Source organism: Miniopterus schreibersii, assembly GCF_964146895.1.
Source record: "Miniopterus schreibersii genome assembly, chromosome: 12".
Taxonomy (NCBI): domain Eukaryota; kingdom Metazoa; phylum Chordata; class Mammalia; order Chiroptera; family Miniopteridae; genus Miniopterus; species Miniopterus schreibersii.
The window spans coordinates 3,025,253-3,049,466 of NC_138112.1; the positions used below are offsets into that span (position 1 = coordinate 3,025,253).

The window sequence follows — 24,214 nt, forward strand, 5'->3', positions numbered from 1 at the left end:
GCTCCACGACCCCTCCCCACACAGCCCACCCAAGATACCTCTCAGGGCCTAGGATCTAAAGGAAGGAAGGTATGATCACACTTCCGGTCCGTGTCCCCCTTTCCCATTCATAACACCCAGCCTCCCCCATGGCTCTCCAGGGTCCCTCAACCTCAGGTGTCTCACCATGTGCAGTTTGGCCAGGACCCCTAGACACTTACCCAGCTTCCCTGCTGTTGCTTGCCTAGTTCCATGGCGAAACAAAAAAACCAGGAACAGCCTCAGCACCCAGGAGGCTGGGCCAGTGCTCCCGCCCCTACCTCAGTACCCAGATAAGCAGCCTGGCTGAGGTGGGAGGGGCAGGGCGGGCAGCCTCCAAGATTTAAAGTGGCAGGTGGGGCAGGTCAGGGCTGGTGGTGAGCTGTGCGCTTGTGTAGGGGGTAGGGAGGCTGAATGGAGGAGGTGGGGGAGGCCGGGCCACTGCTCTGCCTGGCCAGGCTCGCTGCCCCTCTCCAGAGCGGGCCCCCAGGGTGGGCCCAGCTTTCTCATCTAGGCAGTGAAGAGGAGCAGCAGCAACAGAGGACTGGGGGTCCTGCCTCATCTCTCCCCACGTAACACAACACACTGCCCAACACCCTTGCCTCACCCAAAGTTGTCCCAGCCTCTTCTGAAAGGGTCTTCAGACAAACCTCCTCAATTCTGATTCTCCTCCTCAAACCAATCTCAGGGCCCCTGCTACCCCCCCGCCCCGGGAACCCCATTCTACTGCTCACAAGAGAGAAAGTGCGGGATTCATTTTCTACATGTGCTCCAGTGTGCACACACCAGCCAGAGCCCCTCGAGCTCCTGGTGCTGTCTAGGGAATCCCAACCCCCACCCAGCTCAGATGCTCTCTCTAGGACAGCTGGTCAGAGCCACAGCCGGCTCCCGAATGCAGGCCAACACACACAACCACAATTACACAGGCTGGCCCAGACTGGGCCAGGGGCTGCCACCCACATTCCCAGGTGACCCTGCGTAGGCCAGGGTGAGCAGAAAAGCAGGACCAGGGGCTTTTCTAAAGAACAAGACTTGGAAAGACAGACTCAGGTTCCATTCCCAGCTCTGCAACTTGCTGTGTGACCCAGGAAAAACCCACCTGCCCTCTGGCCTCAGCCTTCTCATCATCAAGACCTGCTTCTCAAACTGCGAGGGGCAAGGCCGCAATCAGAAACGTAGTGTTTTCCTAGCGCTACAATGTATTCAGGTAAATGTGAAATTTTAGACATTAAAACAGAAGCTGTGTTATGGAATAGGCAGAATTAGCATACATTTAAAGTAGAGCCTTAGAGGCTTCAAAGAAAGTTCTTCTTCAGGGCACCGGACCCTTGAGGGACTGGTCACTATGGTGTATCCTGGAGGAAGCCCAAGAAGCCCAGGCCCTGTCCATGGCCCCTCCCATTCTGCCAGATGGCCTGCCCACATGCTAGTAGGGACCCCGCAGAGGATGTCGGCAGCCTCCCTGGCACTTGCTCACCAGCCTCTCCATCTCCTGCTCCCGAAGACGCTCTTGGCGTTGCCGCCGGTGGTACTCCAGGAGGTCATCCTCATTGTCACTGATCTCTGTGATGCTATTTTTCCGCTCTCGAGTGACAGGCACCTGTAAGTCTCCACTGGAGAGCTTCCTCTGGGCACGGGGGCTCTGTCGGGGCAAAGCCCCAGTCAAAGAGCCCAGACTGTAGGCTGGGCTCAGCCTGCCACTGAAGCTGCCCTTGCGGGGTGCTAGGGACTCCCCTAGTGTGGGAGAGGGGCTCCGTGTCCTGCGGCCCCGTGCCCCCAGTGTCAGTGAGAAGTCCTCTGGTGAGGGCCCATGGGCTGCCCAGCGCCGGGGCCGGGGACTCTCTGCCATGTCTCTGGTTAGTCTGGGATCTGGGGTGGCCCGGGAGGGCATGGGGGAGAGAGCCCGTCTGGACAGAGACGGGCTCAAGGGAGGGAGTTCTCGCATACTGTCCAGGCCCCGCCGGCTCGGGCGCGGACTCTCAGAAGGCTGCAGGGTGCGGGTGGCTGACCCATCTGAAAATGTTCGGCCCACCAACTGGCGTGAGGGGCTGGTTGTCAACACCCGCTCAGTGCCTGGCAGTTCACGGAGAGGGCTGGGAGGGCGGTCCTGAAGTGTGCCAATCTTGTTTCGGGGAGCAGGGACTGGAGGCTGGAACTTGGGGCTGCCAGGAATGCTGGTAGGTTGGCAGTGGGCACTGGACGCTGGGTATTCTCTCAGGCTGACAGCCACCACAGGCAGCTGCCCACCCACCCAGGGGCTCTCAGAGGTTCTTCGGGCCTCTGCCAAGACAGTAGCTGCAGGGCTGTCTGTCAGCAGACCCCGGAGGCCAGGGCTGGGAGGCCTCTCATGACCCGCCTTCCTGCCCAGCCGGGGGCTCTCGGAGGAGCGGGCACCACTAGGCCGGGACTGCGGAGGTTGCAGGGCCAGATGGTAACTGGAGGAGCGAGCAGGCACCATCGGAGGTACAGAAGGGGCTGGCTCCTGCCCACTGGGTGAGTGGCTGGCACAGCTCCCACTGCTGGCTGGTGAGGAGAGTGGAGAGAAGGCTGGAGAGGTGTTCTCATAGCTGGAGCCCATAGACATGGCACCGGGGCTGGTTGGGGGGGACAACAGGTAACGACCACCGTTAGCCATCGGCGACAGTGGGGACGTTGCAGCAGGCTTCTTGCCAGCAGCACCAGGTTCCTCTAGCACCAATGAATCCATGATTTCCTGCAGGTCCTTCTCAATTGAGCTCACCAGGGAGCTGTGGCTGGCATAGGCTGAGGCTCCCTGGGTTGCAGGCTGTGGGGTGTGGTTCCCATTCACCAGGCTCTCTGATTCTGTTAAAGGGAAATGCAAAGATGCTCAGGCCCTGGTCTCTGACTCTGGGGAGGTCCCTATAAGTGAGAGCAAGGGCAGGCCCCACCTCCTCCTAGCACAGTGGAGCCGTGAAGACTCCAGAGACCTGGGTTCCGGGCCAGCTGTGCCACAGACCTGCTGTGCGGCCTTACCCGAGTCGCCTGCCCTCAGTCCCCCATCTGCAGAGGAAGAGGACGGGTCAGGGTCCTCTGGCTCTGACATTCCTGACTCAGGACAGAGCTGGCAACAATGCCAGGCACGCTAGGCCTGGCTGCTCCCCATGCACCCCAAGACCAGGTTCCTCCCTGCCTTGGTTTTCCCAACCTTCTAAGTCTCTCCTTCAGGAACGGCAGGTGGACATTCTGCAGAGGGGATGGGGCATGCTGTGGAGCTGCCTAAAGTTGCAGGAGGGGCCCTGACCTAGTAGGACATTGGAGGCTCCAACACAGCAGCCAAGACCCAGGAAAACACACACACAAAGCCCCCAGACTGAAGGAGGGGTGTGTGCTGCACCACTCTGCCAAATCAGAGGCAAGGGAGGGGCATGGTGTGGACGGCTAGTTCCTTAAAGCCAGGCGGACCAGCAGCCAGGTGCAGCTCAGTGCCTCCGAGGAGCCCATTAAGCCATGCCAGCAAGAGCCTGCCTGTGCCCTGCCCCAGCCCTGGTCAACCAACCAGAGTAGCTGGAACCACTGCCCCAAACAAGGTTAGGGTAGGAGCAGAGTAAAACAAACGAGGGAATGGAGGGAATGGACTGGGGAGCCCAGGCATCTGAGCCCCTGAGGGGCTAGAAAAGACTGGGGGTGGAGGAAGAAACAGGAAAGACTTTACAAGACTGAATTCGGGTCCAAAATTATGAGGGCTATGTAGGACCACAATCAGAGGGGTTACCATGGACACTGGTGATCCCAGTGACCACCCATCTTTCTTCAGATCCCCAGACTATCCCTTTAAGCCACTGACGTCACCCCACTAGGTGTACCTGACATACATGTCCACCTGTCCCAATACCACGTTCACATCTGTCATCCCACAGCCATCTGAATGCCCATGCAAAGTCTGGGATGGTGGGCCCACTGGCAGCTCCTGGTGTGCACCCCACTAAGCAGCTGGGCTGAGGGAGCTGTGCTGGTTCCCTGGGATAATCACCAGGGATCAATATTCATGCACAAACTGCAGCTGCTCCACTGAGTCATCAACTGCCATAGAAAAGCCTGGGGGTGGGGCAGGACCCAAGGGCATGATCGCCAGCAGATGAGACCCACCAGAGCTGAGATTCAACCTAACGCTTCCTTCTGCCCCCTGAGGCCACATTCAAGAATGAGGCTCCCTGGTGGTAACACAAGAGGGTCAGGGTCCCAAACACCGAGGTGACATCTTCTAGGGCAGTGGGACACAAGCTGGCAGAGCCCTCCATCTCTCAGGCTCATGATTCCCTGGTGCAAGCCAAGCAGCACTTCTTGGATCTCTCCCAGTGGCCCATGGCAGGTGGCAGCAAGCCCAGATCATGGGTGTTGTCCTGCCCTGACACTAAAGCATGGCTGGAGTGGGCACAGAGGAGGACTATCCAGGGGGGTACCACCAACCCAATCTCCTGCCCCAACTAGGTACTTACCTGGGCCAGGACTGTAGGGGGGCCCAGGGGCCCGGCTCCCAGCCGGAATCATGCTTTTCATCCACTTGGCTTCAGCTGGGTGATTAAAGCGGAGGAAGGTGGACTGACCCAGGCACAACATGCAGCCTTCAGAGAAAGAAAATGCTTGGGATGGCAGGCAGGGCTAAGGTAACCTCCACCCCACTAGCAGGCTCACCCCTGGCTCCAAAGAGCCCTCCCACCTGCACTCACAGTGTCCACACTGTCCATGCCTGACCCTACCTATGCTTGAGAAAGGCAGGGCTCGAGAGCACAGGGCAGAGTGGAAAGAGCACTGGTTTGTGAGTCCCAAGATCCAAGGACTAGTCCTAACTCTCCTTCTTACAGGTGAAGTCACTTCACGCCCTGAGTCCAGTTTTCTCTCTAGAGAAATGAGGACAATACCACTGACCTTGCAGATAAGAAAGTGCTCTGTAAATGGAGAAAATTCTTCATACAACATGGACACCCTTGTCCCCCAACCCAACACAGACCCATGCCCTTTGGGTGAAAGGATAAGTTTGAGAAACAGCAACTTCTAGGATCACAAAAACTCTGAGTTAGGAGACAGGGAAAATACGTGATGCCCCCTCAGGAACCAGAATTTGCTTCCTGACTCCAACAGCGGGGATGGTCACCACCCTTTCTCTCTGACAATGTACCCTCTGGCCTGATACCCTCCTACTCCTAGTCTCCCCTGGAATGAAGCCAACCTAGGCCAATGGGCCCAGCCTCAGCCAAGCACATTCCCAGGCAATAGACACAAGCCCAGTCCTGCCCAGGAAGTGTGAGTGCATGGAGGGGGGAGGTTATTCGGGAGCCAGAAAATGTAGCCAGGGGCACCAGGAGTGTGCACAGCGGCAGGTGTGCCCACAGGCGCGTAAGCCTGGCTGGCAGAATTCCTCCCCTGGCCACACAAGTGCTAGAGAGCTCCTGCAAAAGACACTATGTTTGGAGAAGCTCCTACCACCCACCCTTCTAATTTGTTCACATCCCTGGCCCTGGCCCCAGCCGCCTATCTACCCAATCTGGTGCCACTTGGCACCCCAATCTTCATGCCAGTCTGAGCTGTGACTAGCAAGGAAATCTACATTCCTGGACGCTGAGACAGTGCAGGCCACAAGGGCATGGGGCATCCCAGGCCACGTGGGTACCTTAGCAGGCCCCCCACTGAGAAGCCTGTTGCTGGAACCCAGGACATTGCCGTGGGGGTGGGAAGACCTGGCAGACTGAGAGGCCCAGACAGATAACCATAGTGGACAAAGCCACCCACTTCTTTGGCACACCACAGGCCCTCCCAGGCAGGGGCACCAGCAACTCTAAAGGCTAATGGGTGGTTAGAAGAGGGGGAGCCTTCCTTGCCAAGTCACCAATCAGAGGAGCTGACCCCAGAGTAATCATAACCGGAATAAATAATAGCCAACTATCCATCCACCTAATTACAACCACAGCTGTTTCAGGGAGAGGCCTGCCAGGCTCCTCCCCCTCTTTTCAGCCAGTTTGCAGGGTCTACACAGGCACACTCAATCCTCGGTCGATTGCCCAGCAATGCCAGGCCCACCAAAGAATGCTGCGGGCACCTAGGAACCCTCAGTGCTGCCCTCCTCTGCCCCTCACCCTCCTCCGTACAGGAGGTGTGGCTATGCTGCCTCTGGACTATAAATAGGTGATGCCAGGCAACAGAGCTGGATCTGTATTAATAGAGTGGGCAGGAGGGCAGCAGGACTGAGAGAGCCCAGCTCCTGCCCAAATTAACTTTCTATTTGCACTCAGGGGCCCCAGTAATTGCCCCAACTTTAGTCCTATGCCCCTGGGGGCTTGGCCAGCCTATTTCTGAGAAGAAGCCTCCTCTTGCCCACTGCTGCCCCACACCGCCAAAGGTTAGCCCACTCAGGAGACCCAAGAACCCCTTCTCATCCTGGCAAAGTTGTGGTTGGTGCCCCCATCCCCAAAGGGGCTCAGCGCCCAGTGCTGTGCAGATGGGAGAGCTGCCCATCTGGAGAGGAAAAAGCAGGGCAGAGAGTGGATCCTGTCTCTGAGATGCAGAGGGGAACGCCACACACACACTCTCACAGGCACACACAGGCTCACACACTCTCACAGGCACACACAGGCTCACAGGCTCACACACTCTCACAGGCTCACACAGGCTCACACACTCTCACAGGCTCACACACTCTCACAGGCTCACACACTCTCACAGGCACACACAGGCTCACAGGCTCACACACTCTCACAGGCTCACACACTCTCACACACACTCTCACAGGCTCACACACTCTCACAGGCTCACACACTCTCACAGGCACACACAGGCTCACAGGCTCACACACTCTCACAGGCTCACACACTCTCACACACACTCTCACAGGCTCACACACTCTCACAGGCTCACACACTCTCACACACACTCTCACAGGCTCACACACTCTCACAGGCTCACACACTCTCACAGGCACACACACTCTCACAGGCTCACACACTCTCACACACACTCTCACAGGCACACACACTCTCACAGGCTCACACACTCTCACAGGCTCACACACTCTCACAGGCACACACAGGCTCACACACTCTCACAGGCACACACAGGCTCACACACTCTCACAGGCACACACAGGCTCACACACTCTCACAGGCACACACAGGCTCACACACTCTCACAGGCACACACACTCTCACAGGCACACACACACTCTCACACACACTCTCACAGGCTCACACACTCTCACAGGCTCACACACTCTCACAGGCTCACACACTCTCACAGGCTCACACACTCTCACAGGCACACACACTCTCACAGGCTCACACACTCTCACAGGCTCACACACTCTCACAGGCTCACACACTCTCACAGGCACACACAGGCTCACACACTCTCACAGGCACACACAGGCTCACACACTCTCACAGGCACACACACACTCTCACAGGCTCACACAGGCTCACACACTCTCACAGGCTCACACACTCTCACAGGCTCACACACTCTCACACACACTCTGACAGGCACACACAGGCACACACACTCTCACAGGCACACACACTCTCACAGGCTCACACAGGCTCACACACTCTCACAGGCTCACACACTCTCACAGGCACACACACACTCTCACACACACTCTGACAGGCACACACAGGCACACACACTCTCACAGGCACACACACTCTCACAGGCTCACACACTCTCACAGGCTCACACACTCTCACAGGCTCACACACTCTCACAGGCTCACACACTCTCACAGGCTCACACAGGCTCACACACTCTCACAGGCTCACACACTCTCACAGGCTCACACACTCTCACAGGCTCACACACTCTCACAGGCTCACACACTCTCACAGGCTCACACACTCTCACAGGCTCACACACTCTCACAGGCACACACACTCTCACAGGCTCACACAGGCTCACACACTCTCACAGGCTCACACACTCTCACAGGCTCACACACTCTCACAGGCTCACACACTCTCACACACACTCTCACAGGCACACACACTCTCACACACACTCTCACACACACTCTCACAGGCTCACACACTCTCACACACACTCTCACAGGCACACACACTCTCACAGGCTCACACAGGCTCACACACTCTCACAGGCTCACACACTCTCACAGGCTCACACACTCTCACAGGCTCACACACTCTCACAGGCTCACACACTCTCACAGGCTCACACAGGCTCACACACTCTCACAGGCTCACACACTCTCACAGGCTCACACACTCTCACAGGCTCACACACTCTCACACACACTCTCACAGGCACACACACTCTCACACACACTCTCACAGGCACACACACTCTCACAGGCTCACACACTCTCACAGGCTCACACCCACACCCAACTCACAGACACACGGACACGCACAACTCACAGGCACACACACAGGCTCACACCCATACCCACAACTCACAGACACACACGAACACACAGACACTCTCAGACTCACACCCACAACTCACTCACACACACACACTCTCACGCACAGGCTCCCCCACTCCCCGCACACTCACGCGGGCACCCGCTGCCCTGCTCACACCGGAGCGACAGCGGCTGCCTCCCGGCCGCACGCGCGGAGGGGGCGGCGGGATGCGGGGGGATGCGGGGGGATGCGGGGGGATGCGGGGGGATGCGGGGGTGGTGGAGGGATGGAGGGGGCCTTGGCCCCTCCAGCTGGGACCCCGGCGCCCCCACGGCCCCCACCCTCGCCCTCACCCCCGGAGGCCACGGAGCCCCCCGCCCCTCGGCGCGCCGGGCTCCCGCTCCCAGGGAGGGGCCCCGAGACCTTCCCCGCGCGCCCCGCCCGGGCGGCCGGTGCCCCGAGGACTCACCGCTGCCCCGGGACGCGCGCCGCTGGCCCCGCCCGTGGAGCCCGCGGCCGCCGGCTCTGACCCCCGCCCCGCTCCCGCGGCGGCAGCCAGGCGGCGGAGCCCGGAGGCGCCAGGGGGAGGGACAAAGGCGGCGGAGAGGAAGTGATGGCGGCGGGGGCGGGGCGGGGGGCGCGGGCGGGAGGGGCGCGGCCGGTCTCCGGGCGTCCTCTGCGGCCGCCGGGCCCCACGGGCGGGCTCCCCCAGCAGCGGGGTGAACGCCGGCAGCCGGGCCGAGGGGACGGGCTCTCGGGGACCCGGCGCCGTGCAGCTCGGGGCCTCGCCGTGGCAGGGCCCCTCCCGCCCTGGGGCCGAGGCCGAGCCCAGCTGCCCCCACCCGAACGCCCCCCGCCGCCGCGCCCACTCCCGCGGAGCCCCGCCCCGCCGCCCCGCCCCGGGCCCTCCGGCCGCCGCCAGCTGCGCGGGCCCGGGAGGGGGCTCCCCCGGGAGGTGCCCTCTCCATCCCCGGGCCCGCGGCACCTGCCCCCAGCCTGTCCCGGGGACTGGCCTCTGGACACCGGGACCCCGAGGGACACGCTGACTCGCTCGGCGCTCACCCAGACCCACGGACTTCCTCTCAGACTCCCATCAACTGCCGGCCCCAGACCCGCTGCAGCCGCGCGCCCCGAGCCACAGCGCTGCGCCCCGAGCAAACACCAGTGCGCCCCGAGCCACAGCAGTGCGCCCCGAGCAAACACCAGTGCGCCCCGAGCCACAGCAGTGCGCCCCGAGCAAACACCAGTGCGCCCCGAGCCACAGCAGTGCGCCCTGAGCAAACACCAGTGCGCCCCGAGCCACAGCAGTGCGCCCCGAGCAAACAGCAGTGCGCCCCGAGCCACAGCGCTGCGCCCCGAGCCACAGCAGTGCGCCCCGAGCAAACACCAGTGCGCCCCGAGCCACAGCAGTGCGCCCTGAGCAAACACCAGTGCGCCCCGAGCCACAGCAGTGCGCCCCGAGCAAACACCAGTGCGCCCCGAGCCACAGCAGTGCGCCCCGAGCAAACAGCAGTGCGCCCCGAGCCACAGCAGTGCGCCCCGAGCAAACAGCAGTGCGCCCCGAGCCACAGCAGTGCGCCCCGAGCCACAGCGCTGCGCCCCAAGCACACACCAATGCGCCCCAAGCCACAGCGCTGCGCCCCAAGCACACACCAGTGCGCCCTGAGCCACAGCAGTGCGCCCTGAGCCACAGCAGTGCGCCCTGAGCCACAGCAGTGCACCCCAAGCAAACAGCAGTGCGCCCCAAGCACACACCAGTGCGCCCTGAGCCACAGCAGTGCGCCCCAAGCAAACAGCAGTGCACCCCAAGCAAACAGCAGTGCGCCCCAAGCACACACCAGTGCGCCCTGAGCCACAGCAGTGCACCCCAAGCAAACAGCAGTGCGCCCCAAGCAAACAGCAGTGCGCCCCGAGCAAACAGCAGTGCGCCCCAAGCCACAGCAGTGCGCCCCAAGCAAACAGCAGTGCGCCCCAAGCCACAGCAGTGCGCCCCAAGCAAACAGCAGTGCGCCCCGAGCCACAGCAGTGCGCCCCGAGCCACAGCAGTGCGCCCCAAGCAAACAGCAGTGCGCCCCGAGCCACAGCAGTGCGCCCCGAGCCACAGCAGTGCGCCCGCCGGCGCTCACACCGCCACCGTGCTGTCCCTCAGTCACACACATTGAGACTCTGGAATCAAGAGTCAGCCTCCTCAAGGAATAATCAGGCTCTACCCTGCTGAGCACCAGCCCGCACTGCCGTGCTACTCACACTCAACACTCACACACACTCAACATCCACTCACACATTCACATTCACCCACTCAACACATACACACTCAACACACACAACACACATACACTCACATACACTCACATACTCAACACACACACTCAATTCACACATTCAACGTAAGACAGACACACTCAGCACTCACATTCACTCTCAACACAACACACACACTCAACACTCAACACATTCAACATGCTCAGCACTCACACTCAACACGCTCAACACACACACCCTCAACACTTATACACACTCAACACACGCACTCACGCACTCACACACACACTCAAGCACTCACCCGCACTCACACACACTCACACCCTCAACATTCATACTCTCAACACTCACACACTCTCAAAATACACTCACCCAACACTCATACACACTTACACATTCAACACTTACACACACACTCACAACACACACACACTCACATGCACTCAATGCTCACACATGCACGTGCACCTTACTCCCCTTCTGAAGGAAGAAGGAAGAACCATATAGGGTCAAATGCAAAACAGGGAAAGCCTTTAAAAAAGTCTACTCAGGAAGTGTGATTCATCAGTCTGGAAACTGATGGCCAGTTGGACAGACCCAGACAGTCACAGAGGGTGCCGCCAGTGAGAAATAGGGTAGGAGGCAGGCACAAGAAGTGGGGAGCTAGGAGCCTTTGCTTTTTCTCTTCTCCCTTTGAGCTTTATTAGTCAAGATCTTTATCAGTCTTAGAGGACAATTGGAATCTTCACTCCCATTTTACAGAAGGAATAACTGATAACTGGGTGGGAGAGGAAAAGGCTCAGTGTGCTAGATCCCAGAGGGAGGCAGCTAGACAACCCAGGAATCCTGGCTCCCCAGCCACGTCTCAGGGAGCCTCCCATGCTGGCCCTCATACAATCCCCTACCCACCAATGAAGGGCTTAGGGAGTAAAGGAGACGTGGAGACAAGGGATGGCAGCAAATGCTGGGAGTGGATGGGGACCTACTGTCTAGACAGCCTGGGCCCTGGGTGTGTGGCTTTCTAGGCCCTCCCCTACTTAGTCCCCTCCCAGATCTTTCATGTGGCCTGGCCCTGTGTCCCAGGGTAGGGCAGCCTAGGCCCAGATTGAGATTCCTCCTCTTTTCCTTGGTCCTATTCCCAGCTCCACCTCTTGCTCGGTAGAGAGAAGGCAGCATAGGATGTACCAAAATACCCAGGTATGGGAGTGGAATCAGGATCTTCCTGGCACCCTCACTTCAGGCTCCCATGTCCATAGCTCTAGCTTAAGGTTAGCATCTGCTTTCTGCCTACCTCCCCCCACCCATGACCCAGGCATATTCTTGCTGGAAGAGCCTGTCACTGCCATCTCTGCCAGTCATGTTGTGTGCCACTCTAAATTGCCTATGGCTGGGCACAGTGCCAGAATGAGTCATCTCAGGACTGGCCAGGCCAGAGAGGGCTCCTTGTTATTTCTAGGGTAGACCTCTGTTTTTCAAAGATGAGGGTCCCTTCCACAAGGCTTGATTGGGGGAACAAGACAGAGAAAATGATCCTCTTGCACATATGTCCAGATAGGCATGTGGCCAATGAGTCCTCGTATACACATAGGAATACACACACGGACTCTGGCACCATCAGTCCTGAGCTCACTCCCGCCCCCACTTGAATACTCTGATCTATAAACTCAAGGAAAGACACAAACACAGAGATACACAAGCCCAGAATCACAAACACATCCGGAGATACATAAACACACTCCAGTTGCATAGACACACAGAGATAGCATATACACCCCCAAGCCACCCAGTTCCCAGGGAAACGCACTCCCAAGAATGTCCGGAGCGGGGCCAGGCAGGGCTGGGCTTGGTGCCTTGCTCCAGAGATGAGACAAGGAAACCCTCAGCTCCTGGAGCCCAGGGGAGGGGGAGTGCTGGGGAGAAGAACACCCATTCCTTTGTGCCTCTGCCTACCCCTCCCAGGCTGCCAAGCTTCGGGGACAGGCGAGCCTAGACAAGAAGGCTATAGGGACGGGAGGGAGAGAAAGGGAAGGGGGTTTGGGGTCAGAAGAGAGTGGGAGGGTACAATTGGCAGGGTAGGCTTTTGGCTACAGAAGAATTGGGGGTCATGGGGGTCACAGGAAATGCCTAAGAATTCCATCTTGGCCCAGGCCCTCTCTCTTCTCTGGAAGCTAAATGAGGCACTGGAAAGACTGGGCAAGAGAGGCCTACAGGCATCAGTTCCTCCACCCTGCTCCACACAGGGGAAGAATGTTCCTGCCCATGAATGTGAGCGATTTGGCGCTGAAGGGGTGGTAGGGTAAGGGCTGGGCTTTCTCTAGCCTTCTTTGAACTCTGTCCCTACCTCTCCTTGCTGCTCTGTCTCACTTCCATGCACCCAGATCTTGGGAAGATGCTCTGTTTGAGACTGAAGAAGGCTATCAACAACCAGATGGCATCATAGCCAAAGTCCCAATTGGATCCTCCTCTCATCTAGAGTCAGAGACCTTGAAGCCCTGAAGGAAACAGGCTTGCCTGCTGCTGCTACTGGGCCTGCCTCCCCGAAATCATTGTATTGTCCCTGTCCCCTCCCCTCCCCAACACTCCCAAGGACAGGAAGAAAGGAGCAGGGCAAGGTTGGGTCTCCTGGGTCAGCTGTGAAGGGAGGAGCATTTAAATAGACCCTGAGGGGATGCGAACAGAATGCAAGAGGGAAACAGAGGGATTTCCACTGCAAAGGAGCTTCTAGCTAGTAAAAGGTACGAGTCCCCAGAAAGTGGTTCCAGGACGCCAGTCCTCCTGCTCAGAGCCAGGCTTAGCCCAAAGCTCCCATCCTCATGTTAATCCCACCTCTACCCCCACCCACATCTGCTTTTCTCATTCCCCTAAATTGATGCCCAGGGCAAACACACTTCTTCTGTCAAAGTGCCACCTGGGTCAAGCCCTTCCTTGCCTGCCTGGTCACCATAGTAACTGGGGCCCAGTTTTCAAAGCTGCCTTACACAACAGAATGGCCTGTTGCTTTAGGAAACAGGGCACTAACCATATTCATGAGTCCAAAGCTACAGTCAACATTTTTTAATAGGAGTGGGCATATCCTCAGATTTTGCCCTTCCCCATCCCTCAGGGGGTACTGCGCTCCTCTCCCCACCTCTACAGCTTTTCAGACCACAACTCCCTCTTGGCATCATGGTACAATGTCATCATTCCCCCCACTGCTGCTCCAATTGCTCTCCCCTAAGGACCACTAATGACCACTCTCCATGCCCTCTAACAACACGAACTGGAGTCTCTTCTCCCTGTGTGGTGTAGGGAGGAAGGATGAGGGTGACTAGAGAAGAAGAGCAGTATGAAGACCAGTCTGGAGGCCAGAGGGGTTGGGGGTTGTTTAGGCACATCAGATGTACTTAAACACCCCACCTCCAACATGGCAGTTACCATGGCAACCACCACAGCAGGCTTACTCTGCACCTATCATGCATAAGCTTTTAAACTGAGACCCCCCTCTGTCTGGAGGTGTCAAACCTTACCCTGAGTGAGCCGGGTGGGCTGCCGGACAGGAAGCCCATCAATAGCACAGGCATTGCCACAAGGGTAGAGAGTGAGGGTTCCCCGCAGGTTCTCGATGTAGCAGTGCTCTGGAGCCAGGCCTGGACCCTGCAGTGTGATGTCCTTGGCCTCAGAGCCAATCACTGTTCTCCCTAAAGACAGGAGGCAAACTGAGTCAGAGGGTTTGAACAGCCTGAGAAGGCAGGAAGAGGGCAAGGAGAGCCACCGTGGAAATATATTTCCACCCAGGGCTTGGAAAAGCAGACTTTGGTGGGCATCTTGGTCCTTTCTAAATGCACCCAGCCACAGCAGAGGGAACCACAAGCTTTGGAGTACAGAAAGCTTCAAATGGTACTCAGGGCCAGTCACAAATAGCATCTGACATTGGCCTGCACCAGAGACCATCCAAAAGACTGGGAGTCCTAGCAGATCTACTTAATACATAGAAACAAATCCAAACAGGCAGCCAAAATGTGGAAACAAAAAAAAACAAGCCCCAAATGAAAGAACAAAAGAATTCTCCAGAAGAAGAGCTAAATAAAATGGATATAAGCAATCTATCAGATATAGAGTTCAGAATACTGATCATAAGGATGTTCAACAGCATGAGAAAAGAAATGGAAACTATGAAGAAAATCAAGAATGACATATTAGGAATAAAAAAATTAAAAAATGTTGGAAGGAATAAGCAGCAGATTAGGGGAAGCTGAGGATCAGATCAGTGAATTAGAAGACAGGATAGGAAAAAATCAGAGAACCAAAAAGAAAAAAACAATTAAAAAACAGGAGGACAGTTTAAGGGAGCTGTGGGACAGCATGAAACATAGCAATATTTGCATCATAGGAATGCCAGAAGGTAAAAAAAGTGACCAAGGGATAGCAAACCTGTTTGAAGAAATAATGGCAGAAAACTTCCCTAACGTGGTCAAAGAAAAAATCACACAAGTTCAGGAGGCAAAAAGAGTCCCAAGCAAGAAAATCCCAGAGACCCACACCCAGACACATCATAATTAAAATGCCAAAAATTCAAGACAAAGAGAACCTTAAAGGTAGCAAGAGAAAGACAGTTATGTACAAGGGAGCTCCCATAAGATTGTCAGCTGACTTCTCATCAGAAACTCTACAGGCCAGAAGGGAATGGCATGAAGTATTCAAGGTAATGCAAAACAAGGAACTGAAACCAAGAATATTCTATCCAGCAAGGCTATCATTCAAAATAGATGGTGAAATAAAGAGCTTCCCAGTCAAAAGAAGGCTAAAGGAGTTTATCACCAGCAAACCAGCATTGCAGGAAATGTTAAAGGGACTACTGTAATAAGAAGTTGAAATAGAAAGAACAAACTCAGCCGGCATGGCTCAGTGGTTGAGCATCGACCTATGATCCAGGAGACTGCAGTTCAATTTCTGGTCAGAGCACATGCCTGGCTTGTGGGCTTGATCCCTGGCAGGGGCCATTCAGGAGGCAGCCGATAAATGACTCTCATTATTGATGTTTCTATCTCTTTCTCCCTCTCTATCTGAAATCAATAAAAATATTTTTTTTAAAAAAGAAATAGAAAGAATGAGAAACATAGGCATAAAGAAATAAAATAGCACCCAGCGGACGTGGCTCAGCGGTTGAGCATTGACCTATGATCCAGAAGATGGAGGTTTGATTCCCGGTCAGAGCACATGCCTGGGTTGCGGGCTAGACCCCTGGTGGTGACGTGCAGGAGGCAGCCAATCAATGACTCATTGATGTTTCTCTCTCTCTCTCCCTTCCTCTCTCTAAAATCAATAAAGACATATTTTTTTAAGAAAAGAAAGAAAATGGCAAAAGATAAGTACCGATCAATAATAAACTTAAATATAAATGGATTAAATGCTCCAATCAAAGGACATAGGGTAGCTGAATGAATAAGAAAACAAGACCCAAATATATGCCGTCTACAAGAGACCCACCTCAGAACAAAAGACTCAAACAAGCTGGAAAAAAAAAACTTCTGGAGGACTTTAAGGGAGAGATCAACAGCAATACAGTCACAGTAGGGGACTTTAACACCCCACTGACTTCACTGGATAGCTCTTCCAGACCAAAAAATCAATAAGGAAACAGTGACTCTAAATGACATACTAGGTCAGATCGATTTAATTGACATTTACAGAACATTTCACCCCAAAGCTGCAGAATATGCATTCTCTTGAAGTTCACATGGGACATTCTCAAAGACAGACCACATGTTAGGACACAAAACAAGTCTCTACAAGTTCAAGAAGATTGAAATCATATCAGGCATCTTCTCGGACATTTACACCATGGACTACTATGCAGCTGTGAAAAAGAAGGATCCCTTACCCTCTGAGACAGCATGGTGGGACCTGGAGAGTATTATGCTAAGTGAAATAAGCTAGTCAGAGAAAAACAAGTATCAATGATCTTATTCATATGTGGAATCTAATGAACAAAATAAACCGATGAACAAAATAGAACCAGAGACAAAGAAGCATGGAACTGACTGACAAATCTCAGAGGGAAGGCGGGGGTGGGAGAGTGGGTGGGGAGAGATTAACCTAAGAATTTATATGCATATATGCATGACCCATGGACACAGACAATAGTGTGATGAAGGCCTGGAAGGGGGGGAGCAGGGTGGAGGGGATCAATGGGGGAAAAAAGGGGACATTTGTAATACTTTAAACAATAATGATAAATTTTTCTAAAAAAGAGATATATTTCCACCTCCTACTCCAAGGAGAATCACTGCCCATCACTGGCCACCCCTTTTGGGCACCAGAGCCTGGTGGAAACAGTAGGTGGTAGAAGCTCTTTTTAGGCAGAAAAAACTCTAGACCAAAGATGGGAAGGCCCAGAGGGCACAGTAGGATACAGACTCCACATAGAGTAGAGAAGGGGGACTTCTTTTCTGCATACCTTCCCTTAGTTCCTCCAACTCTCCCTCTCTAAGTCTGTTGTCTCCTTCATCATACTCCCCACTTTTCTTCTAAATTTCCCTCTCTCCTTCTCTCCCTCCCTTCTGCCACCAGCGACCCTTGCGCTCCCTCCCTCCCTCTCTCTACAGTGCAGCCTCTCCCCTCACTGCTTCTGCATGAGCAGACCCTCCCCTGGCAGAGCCCCTAGGACTGGTATTTGCAGAATGTGGGGAATGTAGTATCACCCAGGCAACAAGTGCAAACAGGAGAGAAGAGAGGAAGGGCAGAGGCTGCGAAGCGGCTGTGCCAGGGCCTTATCTTGCTTGGGAGTCTGCCCCTACTTCCATCCCTCCATTCTCCACCGGTACCTTCTCCCAGGCCAGGCATTGCCCTGGAGTGCGGCCCCTCTCTTCTTGGCTATACTGGTTGCTAAGAGCAAAATGCTCTCCTGTTTCAGGGCTCTCCTTGTTTCTAAACTGATCTTGAATCCTAGTCACGAAGCCAGATTATCAACCAAAGAGGGCAGGCAGTCTGGGAGGGCAGAGACAAGGGAAGCAAACTGGTGGGGGTGGCCCCACCTCCTAACTGGGGGAGGTAAACACTGCCAGCAGATAGCAGAAGGGCCCCCACACATGCCTGGACCCCAGAACAGGAATGTCTATAAGGATGGAGGGTGGCAGGCCCCTTTACTTACCTTCCTCCAGCGGCAGAAGGGTGATCGCGGTGCTGAGTCGCCCACTTCCCAGGCTCACTAGGTGGGGCTTGTCTGTCTGCACTTTCAGGCCTTTGCCTGTCTCAATCAGGTCCAAGGGTCCTTTCTGCAGGCAGTGGGGGTAGGCAATGAGCATCATTAGAGACCCCAGGCCAGCACTTTACCTCCCAGTCACAGTCACACCAGCACTCTCTCCAGCCCCTATCCTCTCCAAAGGGCTCTGAGGGTGTCGAGAGGCTCAGCACAAAATCTTGCACAGAGCATTATTCCACTACTGTGTAATTAGATCTGAATCTAGGCCACTAACTCGTCCCACCAGATTTATCTCAAGTCTTGGCTTAACTGCTCCTTTTGTCTATTAAGACAGAAACAAGGAGAAAGTAGGGGGTGTGGGGAGGCACTGGCTAAGAGGAGGGGCACTATAGAGGAGAGCCAACCAAGACTTGTCCCATAGACTTGTGTGTGGCAATCCACTTGGCCAGTGCTTATCTCTGTTAAACTAAATCACAAGAGGCCAGAGGTAGGATTGAGGACAGAAATACAGCTCAGAGTCAATCTGAAAACCCTTCCTGACTTTCAAAGGGTATTTTCTGGGTAAACCAATTAAATTAACCTGATTCAGATAAAGACTTAGCTGTTAATAGGCTTGGAACCTGGGGAAGGGAGAGAGAAACTGCTGCGTTCATTCTTGGGCTGGAACCATGGGCGCATAGAGGAGCCAAACCATCTTCACCAGCAGCCCTCTGCCCCAGGGCCCCGATCCAACTCACCTGCACCATTGCTTGGGTCTTGCATCCAGGGCCTACCTGGTTCCTATTGAGAGTGTCCATGGTCCTGGGTCTCTAGAGCTCCTGGGGACACAGCAGAAAGCAGGTGAGGTGGGGAGACCAGGGCAGAAAAGGGAAGGAGTGGGCTCCGTGGCAGGGCTCTCAGGGCAGGGGCCGCACCAGTCAGCATCACTCCCAGCATGCTTACGCTGAAGGAAAAGTAGGGGCAGCTCAGGAGCTTTCCGGGGGAAGGCAGTACATCTTCAGCCGCGGCAGGGATACCACTCCACACCAGTCCTAGTCCTGGCCCTTGCCCCCATAACCACCAAAAGCCCTCTAAGGCCCAACCTGTATTTCTGTGCTTTCTTGCCTCTGACACCTAGCACCCAGGTCATGGCAGATGAGGACCCTCAGACATCTGAAGCTGTAAGCAGGGTGGGAAAATCTACCTTAGTGGGAGAAGGCGAATCCAAGGAACCCCCTCCAAGGACAGTGGTGGCCAGAGGGTGGCCAGGGGGTAGCATGGCTTCGACAGGAGCTCCCTCCCTTTCCCCTCCTTTTGTCTCTTTTCCCAGGTGGCCTCAGTAGGATCTTTTCTTTTTTCTTTTCTTTTTTTTTTTTTTAACTTTTATTTATTGATTTGAGAGAGAGGAAGGGAGAGAGAGAGATTGAGATTTGCTGCTCCACTTATTTATGCATTCATTGGTTCATTCTTGTCTGTGTCCTGAGCAGGGATGGAACCCAGACCCTGGGCGTATCCTGAGGACGCTCTAACCAACTGGGCTACGGGAGAGGGACAGGATCTTTTCTTAAAGGAGACATAAGACACATTCAACCGGAATATTAAAAAATATTTCCTGAAAAAAAAGAAAAACTCAACCATTCCTTCTATCTCTCTGTCTCAACTCCTGCACCCTCTCTTCCCCAGAAAGCAATGTTGCCCCCACACAATCAGAAAAGAAACACAAAACAAAACAAAAGAAAAAACCCTCAGTGGTACTATTACTGGGAATTTAGGACTCTTGGATCTTAACCTGACCTGGTGCGTAGGAAGCTTAGGTCCACAGGGAAAGGGTAAAATAGATGCCTGAGCCAGATCGCAAACCCTTGCCCACCCATCTTTCTCCCTGGCTCATATTTTTGGTACCTGAGAAAAATGAAGGACCTTTGTGTACTAATGTGTGCCTGCATGCCCATCCCCTGATGAACTTGCTAGTGTGAGAACCTATTTGCTGCTGAATTGTCACCAGGGAAAGCTGAGAAGATGTGGCTGAAGGCAGGGTTTCCCTCCGCTTTCTCTTCCAGCCATCTACCAGGTGACTTGGAGAGGAAGCTGGGGCGGGAGCCAGCATTTCAAGGAGTGTCTGACCCTGGCAGCAGGGTCCAAGGGCCTTAGCCATAGAGTTACTAATTTTACCCTCCCAGCTTCCCCCCTTCCAGGCTTGTACTGCATCATCTCCGTCACCATTTCCGCCCAAGCTGGCAGAAGAGAGGCCAGGTCAGAACAGGGCCTGGGGCCCATCCTAAGTCTGCCCGGGAAGAGGGAAGGCAAAGGCCATTAACCTACACCAAGGCCCAAGCTGGCGTGGCGCCTCCCCAGGAGATCTGGCGACAAGAAAACTTTTCCAGGGACAGAGATTGCTGTACTGCTTCTTTCAACTCAGGGAAATCCCTTAGCATTCTCCGAGGGAGGAGAGGCAGGAGACAATGGGTTGAGAATGGGGCCTCTATATAAAGAGGGGGTAAGAAAAACAAAACGATGTTAGTGTCGAATCCTGTTCTTTATCATTTATTAGCTGTGAGATCTTGGACAAGTTACTGAACTTGTTTCTGTCAACTTGTTCTCTATAAAACTGGAATAATGATTTCATTTATTTATTTATTTAAAATATGTTTTTATTTTTTAGAAAGAGAGGGAGGGAGAGGGAGACAGAGACCGAAAGGTTGATGTGAGAGACACACTGCTTGGTTGCCTCCCGAACACGCCCCCTCCACCAGGGCCGAGATGGAGCCTGCAGCCCAGGTAGGTGCCCTTGGCCAGAATCAAACCCAGGACCCTTCAGTCCGCTGGCAGATGCTCTAACCACTGACCAAACTGGCCAGGGCTGGAATAATGATTTCAGAAAAAGATTGTATGGACTCAGTGGTCGTCTGGGATGGGGAATGACTAATAAATAAATGGCACAAGATTTCTTTTTTGCCTGATATGTTCTAAAGCTAAATCGTGATGATGGTTGCACAACTCCGTAAATATACTAAAAATAACAGAATGTACTTAAATTGTCTTACGTTATATACATTACACCTCAATGAAACTATTAATTTAAAAAATGCAGGGAGGATGTGGGGTGGAGGGGATCAGTGGGGAAAAGAGGGGACAGCTGTAATACTTCCAATAATAACGATGAATTTTTTTAAAAAAGATTGTCAGGAGATTCTGGTTTTCTATTAAATGACACGCTGTGGACTACAAACCACTACAAACACACATACAAGTATGAACAGTTACTACGCTGAGCTTCATGACCTTAAACAAGCCGCTGCACCTTCGTGGCCTCAGTTTCTCCGTCTGTCAGCCGTGAGGCCCGCACCCTGCGAGGCGGGGGGGCGGGGGGCTCATGCACTTACACCAAAAACGTCGGGTGCAGATAGACTGTGCGGGCGGAGGGGAGGGCCCGAGAGGACCAGAGCGGATGGGGGGCGCAGGGAGGGGCGGCGGTGAGGGAAGGGCGGGCCGCACGGCCACCGCGGGCGCCCAGGCTAGAGCCGCCGCCTGGGGGCGCCCTGGCGCGGGCGCCGCCGCCCGCCCGCCGCCCCGCGCCCGCAGGACCCGCCGCCCCACCCGCCCGCCGACCCGCGCCCGCAGGACCCGCCGCCCCACCCGCCCGCCGACCCGCGCCGCCGTCCCGGGAACCCCGCCGCGCCCCGCTGCCAGAAGGCGCCGGTGCGGGGCGCCCCGGGCCCGGGGGCTGTGCCACACCGCGGCGCAGAGGCCCCCGCGCCAGCCCGAGACCCCGCTCCGGCCGGCCGCTCCCGCCTCCGTGCCCCACCGGCCCCAGCAGCCGCCGCCGAGGGTGGAAGGAGGCCGGGAAAGGGCCGAAAGGGTCAGGGACCAACAGGCTGGTCCGGGCGCCAAACGCGGCCCCAGACGAAGGCCCGCGGCCGCCCGGCCCCGGCGCCCCAGCCCTCGCGCCCCGGGCACCCGCCCGCCCCCGGGAAGCGGAGGGACAGGCTGGGAGCCGGGGGAGGGTCGCCGGGCAGGGGGCCCGGAGTGCGCGGAAGGGCCGGGGCCCGGGGGGGGCGCGGCGGGGCGAGCGCCCCGAGGGAGGGCGGCGGAGGGCGACCGCGGGGGCAGGGCGAAGGGCCGGGGTCCTGGGGACCCGGGAGCGGCCGAGGGCACCGAGGACCGAGCGGAGCGTGGAGGGGGGAAGGCCGGGGCCGCGGGGCCCCGCTGGGGGCGGGCGCGGCGGTCGGGGAGAGCAGGCGGAGGCGCCGGCGTGGGGAGGTGCCGCTTTCCGGCCGCGGGGTGGCGGAGCGCGCGGGGAGGCCCCCCTCCCACGTGGCGGCGGAGCGGGCGAGCGCCGGCCGGACAAGGCCGCAGTGTAGGGCGCCGCGCCCCCGCCCGGACAAGCGGCCTTTCTTAGGCGGCGCCGGGAGCAGGAGCCGCTTGTTTGCTTCGCGGGAGAACCGGCGGCCCCGCCGCCCCCGCCGCCCCCGCGGAGCAGCTGCGGGAAGGGGCGCGCGTGACAGGGCGAGGCGGGGCTGCGTGAGCGCGGGCGCCGCAGGTGCTGCGGGCGGGGCTGCGCCGCTGCGCGGGGTGTGGGTGCGAGGGTTCCGCACCGGTCGGGGCGAGGAGGCGCGTGGGAGGCCCTCTGACGTGGTGGCCGTGTGTGCGTGCGTGTGTGTGACCGCTGCCATGAGTCAGCCTCCGGCAGCCTCCGGACCGCTGAGCTAACGGGCCCAGAATGCAGCCCCGCCCCGGCGCCCGGGTCCCCGCCGAGCCCGGCGCTCTCCCGCCCGCGACCGCCTGGGCGGAAGCGCCCGCCGGCCCCTCCCAGCCCCGCGCCCGCAGCCCCGCGCCCGCAGCCCCGCGCCCCCAGCGCGGCGCCCCCAGCCCCGCGCCCGCGCGCACGGCCCACTCCCGAGAAGCCCGGATGCCTTGGCTCGGGCCGCGCTCCAGGGACTCCGCGAGCCGGGGCCGCGCGGGATGGCACGGGGCCGGGACTCTCCCTGGGCTGCCCCCGCCGTTCTCCCGATCACCGAGAGACGTGGGGTCCCAGACGCGCCGCCCACCCCCTGAGGACACCCGGGAGGACACCCATGCCGCCGAGCCCGACTCCGGGCGGCCGGGCCAGGACGGACCGGAGATGCCCCAGGGGACGCTGTCCTCCGGGCGCAGGGCTCTCAGTCCTGCCACCGGCAGGAGAGGGGGAGCTGTGGGGCTCAGGCAGAAGGGAAGGGACCCCGCGAGTGTCTGGCGGTTCGTCTGGGCGCCCGCAGGCAAGTCTCGCCGGGGTAGGTTCAGCGCCCCTCCCGGGGCGAGCGCGAGGGCTCCCTCTGGCGGGGGCGCGGGAGGGCAGGAGAGGGCGCGGCCCACGCCCCACAGAGCCCCTGCGCTCCCGCGCACTCACCTGGGGCGCCCCTCCTGCCCACGGCTTTCCCCGGGCTCCGCCGCCCGGCGCTAGTCGGAGGGCTCGCGCCAGGCCCCGGGACCTCCCCTTGCCAGGCCCGCGCGCAGCCGTCGGACGGCGCGGGCGGGCGCTCTTACCTCGGAGAGGCGCGCGGCCCTCGGCCAGGCCGGCGCCGCGGCCCCAGGTCGGGAGCTGCTGCTGCTCCCGAGCCCGCCGCGGAGGTGGAGAGCGGGTCCGCCCCTCCGCGCTAGTCCCCGCCCCGGCCCCCGGCCCGCGTCCGGTCGGCCGGGCCAGCCGATGAAGACGCCCTTGTGGGGCTGGAGCCCAAGGTCCACCCCCCTTTCCCATAGCAGCACCCCCACCCCCGCCGGCACAGCGACCGCTTTGTTCCTGTCTGCAGCTGGGCTCTCCGCGGCCACCCCTCCCCTTCCGACGCCCAGACCGCTCTCCACCCCTAGGCTTCAAGGCTCTTCTGAGAGGGTGTTTTTGACAGTTTCTCGCTCTCACTCTCCCTTCAGTTACCCCCCTCCCCTTTTTAACTTTAGATGCCTGGACCTCCGTTGGCTCCCAGTGAACCTCACAGCCACAGCCCTTCAACATACTCGATACCCTCCCCAGAACATTTGCTGCGGGTGCCCAGGTGGGCCCCTGTCACCCCTTCTCACCCTCTTCCAAGCCCCACCACGAAGAGCTGTAAATGGGGTTGATAACCCTGCATAGCAGGCTTCACAGATTTTTCTAAAGATAGGCATAAGTAGCATGTTCAAGTGCGACAGATTGCAAAACACAAGAAAGATCCATGTAGCTCCACCCGCACCCCACCCTGGCCGATTACAAGGGGAGACAAGCCATAGAAATACAGTTGAGCACAGTATCCTGTAGCAGTTTGGGTTTCTGTAGGAGTAGGGGGTTAATCAGGAAGGAAAGAGGGGACTGAAAACCTAAGAGTAGCCTAGAAACAGCCTGGGTGAAGCCATTCTTCATCTCAACCCCCACCCCGAAACCCAACACTGACAGTGGATC

The 24,214-nt window shown here is 57.2% G+C and overlaps 1 protein-coding gene across 12 annotated transcripts in view; it reads right to left on the reverse strand.

Moving 5' to 3' along the window:
- PHLDB1 (pleckstrin homology like domain family B member 1) overlaps positions 1-23,404 on the reverse strand; it is a 48,613-nt gene extending 25,209 nt beyond the window's left edge. For 9 of the 12 annotated variants that reach the window (XM_081154563.1, XM_081154562.1, XM_081154561.1 and 6 more), the window contains exons 1-6: positions 23,329-23,404; positions 18,564-18,644; positions 17,776-17,899; positions 14,153-14,323; positions 4,476-4,601; positions 1,496-2,841 (exon numbers count right to left, since the gene is read on the reverse strand). In XM_081154563.1, the coding sequence (XP_081010689.1) occupies positions 1,496-2,841; positions 4,476-4,601; positions 14,153-14,323; positions 17,776-17,899; positions 18,564-18,623 (1,827 nt within the window). In that variant the 5' untranslated portion in view covers positions 18,624-18,644; positions 23,329-23,404. Of the gene's footprint in view, positions 1-1,495; positions 2,842-4,475; positions 4,602-8,853; positions 8,950-14,152; positions 14,324-17,775; positions 17,900-18,563; positions 18,645-19,009; positions 21,067-23,328 lie in introns of those variants that run through there. The other 3 variants (XM_081154554.1, XM_081154555.1, XM_081154553.1) reach the window with 3 other exon arrangements.
- Positions 23,405-24,214: the final 810 nt, after the last annotated feature.